General features: G+C 43.5%; 1 protein-coding gene across 1 annotated transcript in view; it reads right to left on the reverse strand.

The window, feature by feature from the left end:
- Positions 1-1,564: 1,564 nt before the first annotated feature.
- Positions 1,565-10,745, reverse strand: part of LOC139380383 (immunoglobulin superfamily DCC subclass member 3-like) — a 19,918-nt gene continuing 10,737 nt past the window's right edge. The window contains exons 7-14 of the mRNA XM_071123018.1: positions 5,090-5,255; positions 4,656-4,906; positions 4,274-4,438; positions 3,786-3,974; positions 3,473-3,589; positions 2,080-2,209; positions 1,796-1,922; positions 1,565-1,681 (exon numbers count right to left, since the gene is read on the reverse strand). Of these exons, the coding sequence (XP_070979119.1) occupies positions 1,565-1,681; positions 1,796-1,922; positions 2,080-2,209; positions 3,473-3,589; positions 3,786-3,974; positions 4,274-4,438; positions 4,656-4,906; positions 5,090-5,255 (1,262 nt within the window). The remainder of the gene's footprint in view (positions 1,682-1,795; positions 1,923-2,079; positions 2,210-3,472; positions 3,590-3,785; positions 3,975-4,273; positions 4,439-4,655; positions 4,907-5,089; positions 5,256-10,745) is intronic.

Consider the following 10,745-nt stretch of genomic DNA (forward strand, 5'->3'; position numbering starts at 1 on the left):
ATCATCAATGATGGTGGTCTCTCCATCACCCATTTGTGAAGCTGATGAGTCTGAGGTAGAATATGTACTTGAAGCATAGCCATGTGCTTCCATACTGCATGTCAGTAGCTGAAGTGACCCAACTCTGAATGAACCGCTTTAAATTAAGGCAGACGTTCAGGATTTGGACAAGGTGTTGAGTCCCAATTGTGGGGTTGGAAGCTGGCAGGCGATTCTTGCAGAGAATAGGCGATCAGGAATCATACAATGTCAAACAACATATGTGAACTGGCAAACCCACATATCCAACCAGTTACATTCTGGGTAGAAGAGGGGCCTAGTGACATTCAATCACAATCCAAGGCCTCCTGCTTTTCTTGACAGGAAGGAATAGAAAGAGTGTACCACCCTCTGAACACAAGGAGTGGCAGCTGGCACAGGACTGGCATTGGCACCCAAAAAGAAAAGGAAAAGGGGGCACAGAAGTACCCTTTTGGTTGAGGTAGGTATGCTTGACCAGCAGCACGACAGGCAAAATGGTTACCTTGATAGCTCTGACGTTCTCGTCAGGCTGAGGTAGCTATCTTTGGAGGTAAAACGTTTTGGTGGGGGAGCAGAAAGTTAACAAAGAGTTTGGGATAGGGGGTTGAACAGAAATGGCTGAATCTGTGATCACTCGACACCAGACCGCCTCAAGGCTAACATGGTGAGACAACAATCAATTAGCAAGGCTAAAGCAGACCACGTTACGTAGCCCTGAGGTACAATCTTGTGGAGCTAACCAGAGAACACCTATCAACTGAAAACATTCACTATATCTACTGTTTCACAAGCTGAACAGAGAAATCACTTTGGTACTGGCCTCAATGTAAGACTGATAGACTTTCTATCTCATCCATTGACTCTAATTATCTGAGAGCCACGTTTACTGTTCAAACTGGTAAAAGGCCTCAATATATTTATCAGAACCTGAAAATGGCACCATTGGCCATTAACTTAAAATGACATAAAATGAAGCTATTTATGGGTTTTGGTTTTAAGAAGATGCACAATGTCCAATACCACACTGAAAATATAAGGAATATAGTAATATTGCAGTTATCTTCAGAGATGAGCCAGCAGCATTTTACCTAATGAGTCATTTTGAATAATAAATTGTCTGTGCCCATTTCCTCTATAGCTATCAATACATTTCCATGGAATTAAAAATAAAATGTTAAAATAAGGCTTTCAGCTTTGGTGTAAAAGACATGGGGTTAAAATCTCAATAGTTACTCATGACTACATTGGTACTACTTTGTTTTTACTTGAAGCTATTATAAAATACCTTTTTTCGTTTGTGGTATTGGACATTCAACAGAAGTCCTCAACACATCATCTCTTACTCTCAGTTTCATTCTAAATCTCTCTCTCGCATTCACTGCTAGAACTACGGCTGGACGGACACTGCAATAAGCAGACTATGGCTAAGGCGTTGGTGGGCAGGTGAGGTGGAGGAACCATAAAACAGCCATTCATTTCTCAGGCTAAGGGGACTGGGCTTGGGGGGGGGGGGGGGGGGTAAGTGGAGTGGTGTTTGGGTGCTTTAGCCGGTGCCTGTGCCAGGCTGGCATGGTGGGGGCTGCTCGATGAGGACTTGGCACTGCGCTGGGGGGTCTTGACCCTTAACAACCATCACTGGAGCAGTGATAGAGTCACATCTCTACAGGCAGAAAAGAGAAGGATGGTTATTATTATACTAACCGCTCCATAGAACACAGAATGCTAGAACTGTGAGTGTGTATGGTGTAGAATTGTGCATATTACAGCTCCTTACCTGAGGCACTAATTCAATGACCTCGGGCATGCGGATCACCCCCTCTTTAGGTGGGCTAGCCTGCTGGTTCCTGTCTCCTCCTCGGGGCCCTGACCAGCCATCTTGGGTCCCTTTCCTGCAGAAGAAGCTGGAGAGAGAAGCATTCAAACATGGAATGAGACCCGTGTCCTCGAGTCAAAGTGACTCAATATCCAGGCAATAATAAATAAAGCAATGTAAACTAAAACCATATTCAAAACGTATTCTGCTACCATATTACATTTGACCAAAAAGTGCTTCCTTACCTGCGGCGGTAGCCAAACATGAGGAACAGAACACAGAAGAGGATGCATGCCATGCCAGTGTGGATTCCCACCACAATGCCAGTCATGGACCCCTCGTCATCCTGCTTGCAGTTACATGGGCTCTGCCCACCTGGACAAACACACACAAAAATGGGTTTTGTTAGTGGAAAAACAATAGAGGGATACACATACACACTCACAAATGCTCGCACAGACACGCATAAGTGCCACAACTCACACCATCTGTGGTGTCAATACAGCGATCTGCTTTAATTCTAATATAAGGAGGCAAATATTGTGCACTAAATACACTCAGAAAGAGTTGAAAACAAAAGTACACAAAAACACATTCCCTGTTCTTGTGGACTTGGCAAACATCTGTGCAGACACACACTGAGATGTTCTTTCTGTGATCTGAAAGATTAACTAAAGAGATTTACATTACATTTACCTTTTCATAATATAGCTGACGCACTTATCCAGGATGAGTATATGTTTTTACATATATCCTCTGACTAGGGTTGCAAAGCTACTCGTAATTTACCAATGTAAATTTGGTAATTAACAGAAAATATGTGGCAATCTATGGTAACTTTGGTAATTTACTGTATACTTCAATAGCTTACAAAAATATATATGAATGTATAGTATTCATTTATTTAGTTCCTAGTAGATAGACCATATGGTTCAAGAGAAAATAGCTGAATGAATGAAAAAAGCATCTAATCAGTAATGGCATTATTTTCAAATAATTATTTTTTCTTCCAACATTGATTTTTTTCACATCTGGCACCAGTCTGACGCCAAAATATTGACAGCAAATACATATTGAAATAGTAAAATAAATAGAAGTGTGTAAAAAAATATATAAGGGATATTTCATATTAAACACCAGTGGTATTCACTAAGTTGATGGTTTATATTTAGGATAATGTTTTACAGCTTTGTCATTCAATAGTCAAAAAAAAAAAAAATCACCTTCATTATTTGACATGTGATATTGCCAGAGAGAGGGCCACCGATAACTACAGACATCTGTAATAATCTAAAGTACCCAATAGGGCCACTGGATGTCTTTTTATAAATGACATACAATTCTTGAAAGTTACCAAAATTCTTGTAGGTAACTGGTCAACTTTAAAAGTTTCCAGTAGTATACCCTCCCTTTGTTGAAAAATCTTTTGATGTGCCCTTGAGCAAAGCACTGAACCCTAATTGCTCTGGATAAATTATTAAAATAAAAAAATGTACCCCCTGACACATACTGACTAGACAGCATCATTGCTCCACATCGCCCCCTGGTGTAGTATGTTAGACAGTACCATTTTACACTGACAGTTACACATAGGGTCCTGATCCTAAATCAGTTTAAAGGTCCGTGTTTGTGTCTCACCGGAGCTGGTCTTGGCGCTGGTACCACTCTCAGCCAGTGAAACCAGATGCTTGTTGGCAGCACCGTCCCCATTGCCGTTGTAGGCCACTAGTTGGATCTCATACACAGCAGCGGGTTCTGAAACAGAGATGGCCAGTTTGGAAAACCAACCATAGAAAGCAACACCCTAATACGCAGAATTAATTCCATTTCAAAGGTCCTTTTGGTACCAGTACCGGCACTCTGCATTGTGAAAATGTCTGCTTTGTGTGCGTCATTGCAATCTGAGACCCTGCAGTGACAGTGGTTAGGAGTATTCTGCCTCATCACTGACCTAGATGGGAGATGGTGTGGGTGTTGATGTGGCCGGGAAACGCTTCCTGCCCCTGGAAGTTGGGCTGGGGGACCTCGCGGTAGGACAGCTTGAAGCCCTCTACCTTGCCCGACTTACTTGGCAGCTCCCAGAACACCTGCATGGCCGTCTTGTTCAGCACCTTGGTGAAGAAACTGGGAGAAATGGGTACTGTGAGGGGAAAGAGGGGAGGGACAGAGAAGATGAGTGGATTAACGTACAAATTGAATTCCAAACATGAGAAGACAGATAGAGAAAAGGGAAAGAGATGAGTGAGGCTTCGGATAAACAACCAAATGTGAAAAACTAAAACAAGGATATTTTACAAAAACAGGAAAAGATAGAAAAGTGAGAAAAAGTAAAGAGTTGGACAAATAAAAATATAGGTGCGATCGAGGAACATGAGAAATTAGACACTCTGATATGCAACTGCTTATCTCCTCTCATTTCATGATGTCTAAATGACGTACCGCCCCCTAGTGTTGTAGCCACCACAGTGCTGGACTGCTGGCTGGCTCCCAGAGGGGAGTAAGCCTTGAGGTAGATGGAGTAGGTGGTGGCGGGCTCAAGGGTGGTGAACTCATGCTGGAAGGTGGTCTTACTGACAGCTTCCTGCAGCTCTCTGCTGTCTGGCTCTGGAAGGGACAGGAAACATGCAGTGAGGTCATCATCTTTGCATCTTACGACAGGAAGGTATTAAAAAGAGGCGGTCTTGTGTACTACTGGAGTACTAGATACATAAGTGTCAGCAAAAAAATATCTTCAATTCTTCATATGAATTCCATGAAACAGCAAAAATATAAGATTCACTTTGGACAATGAAGTTGTATTATATTATAACAGCCTCCTTACCACCCAACATGCGGATGTGCAGCACATATCCGATTATGCCGTCGGTGACCTCTGGAGCGGGCTGGACCCAGGTGAGCTGTAGGGTAGTGGGGGACAGGGCCGTGGCAGTCAGGTCCTGAGGGGCCTCGGGCAACTCCGTGGACTGGGTGAGGGCCAGGCGGGCACTGGCCTGGTTGGTGCCAGCGCTGTTCTCAGCAATACACTGGTAGATGGCCTCGTCTTCTGTGGTGATGCGCGTCACCGCCAGCGTACTGTAGAGGGGGGGTGGGGGAGGTGGGGGGCGGGGGGGGGGGGGGGTATTGTTAAGAGTTGTAGTGACTAATAATGATGGTGTAATGAATATATTAATAACATTACTTGATGTTTCATTTGAATCTTATATTTGCAGATCTAAAAGTAAATCTAGATGAGTTAAAGCATACTAACTACTGTACCTGTTATTGTTGGTGAGCTTGACGTTGTCACCAGGCGTCAGGATTTTGCCGTTCTTCAGCCAGATGAGGTGAGGCTCGGGGACTCCCTGGGCCATACAGGTGAACACTGCACTGCTCCCTGCTGGTCTGGAGACAGACTGCGGCCACTGCAAAAACTCAGGAGGAGCTGGGAATAGAGGGAAAGAAAAAGAGAGTGAGCTTCTCCTATTTCGCTACGTGCTATGTAATTAATGTATGTGATGAAATGTTCCACCATCTTCTATTGTGTTAAAGTCTGCTTGGCAATATCTACATTATGTAGTTTATTTCAATTTAATTTAAATGAGAGGGCTTGGGGAGGGAGATGGATAGGGGATGAGATACTGCTTGCTATTACAGGGCTCAGTGGCTGCTTTGACTGTGCAGTGTTGCCTGTCTTGCAATTACTATAAAGCACAGTAGAGGGCAGCATAGATGTTTCAGCAACGCAGTTGACACAGATGGACTTGATATTATTCTGACCAATTCTGGTTGTGAGACTAAAATGAGAATAAGATAAACTTGCCAAAATTATTTTTTGGATAATGGACAGTGTACGAGAGATACAATCTTGATTTAAATTCTAGGGTTTACTCAATATTTTATATGCCCTGTTTGTGCTCAATTTAATATAGTTTAGGTGTCGAATGTTACTCAAAGAACTTGAAAAGGATGAAATGTCATTCTGTTCTGTGTTTTATGTGGTCAGGATGAGTGTTTGCCTCTGAATCCAAATCCCCAAATAATCCACAAACAAGAAGAGCCACCACATCTCCAACAAGATAAGAACATTAAGGTCCAGACTCAGACTCCAACTGAGCATATGTCAAAACAAGGAGTCCAAAATCAAGTTCATTATCCATGATAGCAGCATCTCGTCTCCAAATTAAAGTGGCACCCCTGTCCGTCCCTCTTGTGACACCCGAGTGGAGAGGGAGACAGAGAGGGGCACAGAAGCAGTCTCTCGGCCACAATGGCATAATGTCTGTGTGCAAAAACCTGAGGCCTCGCCCCCCTCCACACGCATCTCATTGATCTACTACTTCCCCCACCCCCCTCGTAAAAATTAGCTTGCTCACAAATCCATTGTCAGGACTCTGGGAAAAGCGGACCAAGAGGAGAGGGAGGTGGGGTGGGGGGTGTAGGGGTGAAGGGGCTGGGGGCATGGGGGGTTGGGGCGGCCATCAATCAATGGCAGGGATGGATTTTATTTCTAACCAGGGCGCTGGGCCTCAATCTCTTTGCATTAACAAGGGACAGGAAAATAAAAGATGACATACAAGCTGGGCCTCTAAAGCTTGTGTACCGAAAAGATAAACATAAATGCTTGGTTTAATCTTGTGGAGATTTGAGGATATTGAGGAGATATATACCTGTTAGGGTTCCCAGGGTAGCAGAACTTGGATATGACAACAAATTGTGCTAAACATTTTTATATAACCACAGGAACACGTTTAATCTCCCTAACTGTTTTTCTTCCGTCGTCTCCCTAACAGAAATCCACCTGAGAGCAAAGCATAGGGCCAAATATTGGTTTAAGGAAAGTTGAAACAGTAAGCTGCCATAAATGGCCCTCTAGACATATCCATCAGCAACGAACTGTCCAATTCCTTATGTCGAGACTGACAGCAGTACTCCAAACAGTCTAGAATAAGTGTTTAATAAGTGTGTATTTCACTTCAGCTCCAGCAGTGTGGAGAGCTGAAATTGAGTTTGAGTAATGGTGGATCAATGCTGGATGTGTGTGAGAGCCTGGTGACAGAACGGCAGTCAGGGTCATTGTCATTCTGTTTGCAGAGAGAGCTCCCCAGCTGTCCCAGCCTGCCCCTCTGCAGAAGGGGCCGAGGGGGTAGAGAAGAGGTGGAAAAGGGAGACTGTGATTAGGGTGCAGGTTTGCTGGTTTGCTCATTTGAGAGCAAAAAAAGATGGCTCCCATTGTGAGAGTGAATGTGGGCTGCGCCATACTACTGCAATTGGGGGAAGGACGGGTAATGAATCTACCCTCTAGCATCCCTCTCTCCTGTGCTAGAGTGCACTTCACACTTGGGCGAGGCCATTTATTTAGAGTAAAGATGCATTCAAGCCCTGTTATTTCAATGAGGGTTAGTGGTTCCTTTTGTTTCAGTGAACTAGAGGAGAAACCTGCAGTGAAGGCTTTTCTTTGGGTCTGCCTGTCCATCAGTCTAGGTGTTTGCCTACCAAAGGTGTGGCTGAACTATCTAGAGTTTTCCGTGTTCCTGTACGTTGCTGTGACTCTTATTGTATGCAGCAGACTTCAGCATTCTGGTCACACACACATTTAGGTCCTCAATCATGAAAACCAATCACGGTCATAGATTGGTTTTCAACTGTTTCACATCATTTCTCATACAGAACTATACCGAAATATATTGAACTAACTCTCTTATTAACCTGATTGCAGTGTCATCAGAGCAATACAATGAGTTGACCATGACCATGGCTAAAATCGAACACAACTTCCATCATGACAAAGTTCACGACACATAGGTCCCAATCAAACACCTCATGGCAATTGTGAATTGTCCTAACTTCCCTGGAATATTATGCACATTTTCAGAAGGTGTGAATGAAAAGTAACTCTCAGCTTTCCCTATGCATGAGGATGCTAACCAAAAGCCATGGGAATGGCGTGTAGGCATACACATAGATGTCCCTTAGAATAAGCTGTTTTGCAAACACACAATGGCTGTCATGTCCCTTTGTGTCCTGAGCCCTTCTGTGTGTCTGACTGGCACTCGTGGCCTCTGTCCCCTGAACTTGGCCTTGCCTGTGTCTGTCGCCTGCAGCTGTGACAAAGACAAGTGTCCCCACAGGCCAGGGAGGTGGAGCGAGGACCGTCTCGCTGCTCTATCAAGGCCTGCCAATCATAGGCCTATAACAACAAAAAACCCATCATAGCCCCACCCCCTACCACTAAAACCCCACCCCCAACCATCTCACGCATAATTTCCTTAAGGCCTGCAGGGAGAGGGTCAGGGGTGAGAGATCAGAGGTGATCCCTCACTCTGGCACGATTACTCTGCTCCCCCTCCTCCTGCACTTGGGCTTTGCTAGCACTGTCTGTTTTATTCTGTTTCTATATCTTGTTATCTTTTTTCAGTTCTCTGTTTTACAATTTCTTCTGAATCTGTTCTCCCTATATCTCTCTTTTTCTCTCGGTCAACCTCAATCTCTCGGTCAACCTTAGGATCTTAATTTGATCACCCTGTTGCAGAAAAACTTTCCTGAAATGCACTTGTAGTGCATTGAAGTTCCACTTCAATATTTCAGACTTGATTTCCCCCCCCTTTTTTTTAAATGATCAACCCCTACAAAAATGTCCATTAATTCTAATCCACATAGTAATTCACATTTCTTGTTGCTAAAGCATTATTTTCCTTCTGTAGCAAACTGTCTCGAATTAAGATCCTACATCTGTATTTCTCACTGTCTGTTTTCTAATTTATTATTTTAATCGTCCCTTACTCTACCTCTCTCTGCTTCCCTGTACATTATATCTCCCCTTACTGTCTATGAGTGTGTACAGTATATCTCTCCTTGCTGTCTATGAGTGTGTACAGTATATCTATCCTTGCTGTCTATGAGTGTGTACAGTATATCTCTCCTTGCTGTCTATGAGTGTGTACAGTATATCTCCCCTTACTGTCTATGAGTGTGTACAGTATATCTCTCCTTGCTGTCTATGAGTGTGTACAGTATATCTCTCCTTGCTGTCTATGAGTGTGTACAGTATATCTCCCCTTGCTGTCTATGAGTGTGTACAGTATATCTCTCCTTGCTGTCTATGAGTGTGTATAGTATATCTCTCCTTGCTGTCTATGAGTGTGTACAGTATATCTCTCCTTGCTGTCTATGAGTGTGTACAGTATATCTCCCCTTGCTGTCTATGAGTGTGTACAGTATATCTCTCCTTGCTGTCTATGAGTGTGTACAGTATATCTCTCCTTGCTGTCTATGAGTGTGTACAGTATATCTCTCCTTGCTGTCTATAAGTGTGTACAGTATACTGTAATACTCCATTTTTGTATACCTTTGTTTCCCTTCTCTCTTGTGTTTAGTGTATGTGTACATGTCCCACTATCTCTATATTTTTCCATCTTTCTCTCTCTCTCTGTCTCTTTCTCTTCCCCACAGATGGTGATTATGCAGCCATTGTCTGACTGTGGCCTGCATCTGTCCTGGTCAGGTGGTCCCCTGGTGAGGCCAATTTATGACCCCCAGCAGCCAGCACCCCAAATTAGTTTGGGGGTGGGGGGCAGGAGGCAGACGCAACCAGGGAGATGAGGTCTGAAAAGGCATCCCATAATATGCAAAGCCAGACCAGACTTCATAAGACCGAAAAGGTCTGCAGAAGGTAAAGGCTGGTCAAGTTCAAGTAGAATCAGTGAACTTAGGAGATTTTCAGGCACATTGAGGCATATGGTATTTGACATGAGATATCAAGTGATTGAGTTAAATATAATTAATATGGTATGTTTTATTGATGTTAGATTTGGGTATAGCCTGAGTCCCTTATATAGATGGTGTTAATATTATGGACTGGATTTTTGTTATCTACCCCCACATTAACTGTATGAGTGGTTTTAGAAAGAGCAGAAATGTTATCCACACTGTAACATACACACATGTGTTGATCAAGTTATGAAAAAGCAAGGGAAACTAAACCGATTCATATCTGTATATGAACGCTGACTGCAATTGTACTCCTCCAAACCTATTGATGGTTTGACCTCTTTGTTTTCAAATCAAGTTATGCTCTTTGTGCCTTTTCCAACGTCAATCAATAAATGAATGAACATATTCACCAAGCCCAATAAGGGCGCTAGCCAGATCCTGATTTAGAAAAACACAGAAAGCAGATACTGATTGATTGAGTTGGGTGGCGAGGACAAGCAGACAAACTCAGCCATTAACACCAGCTACCAGTATACATTTACAAATGTGTGTACTATCGTGCCATTTGGCAGTGTATTACTGACGTACAGGAAAGTATCACGTGACTAAACACTCCAACTATGAACACATACACACACTCACTCTGAAACTCAAATTTGAGTGTGTTTGTGTTTGAGTGTTACTCTGAGTTTATATTTATGTAGGCATAATTGTGAGTTGAATCCATGGGATGAACCACCATTAAGATGCTATAGTATAAAATAAGGTATTATGAGCTAAAATAGGTAGAGGAGAGAGGTAGAATTACACATAAAGCCTCGTTGAAGTAGAGGGAGGGTCATTTCAGCAATAAACGGTATCTCCTCCTTCATCTTTGTCCAGCTGGAGCCCAATGCCAATAGAACATGTTGGCCAACAGCAGAACACTAAGGCCCCGTGCCAGGAGGTCAAAGGTGACCAGAAGAGTTGGGGGATGTCAGTTCACCCTTAAGGTCATGGTCAAATCTACCAAAGGTTAATATATTCTGACCTTCCTAAAATAACCCCAGCATCCCCACCATCCCCCATCCTGCTTATTACCTCTCTCCCTCCATCTCCCCCACACCCCTCTATCTCTACCCCAAAACAGAGCCCTGGTAGAGCCAGGTGCTCCCCTGAGGGAGACTTGAGATGAATTTCCAAATGGACCCCCAGACCCAACTCCCTCAGGCTCTTCTGTAGA

The sequence above is a fragment of the Oncorhynchus clarkii genome, chromosome 2 (genome assembly GCF_045791955.1).
Source record: "Oncorhynchus clarkii lewisi isolate Uvic-CL-2024 chromosome 2, UVic_Ocla_1.0, whole genome shotgun sequence".
NCBI lineage: Eukaryota > Metazoa > Chordata > Actinopteri > Salmoniformes > Salmonidae > Oncorhynchus > Oncorhynchus clarkii.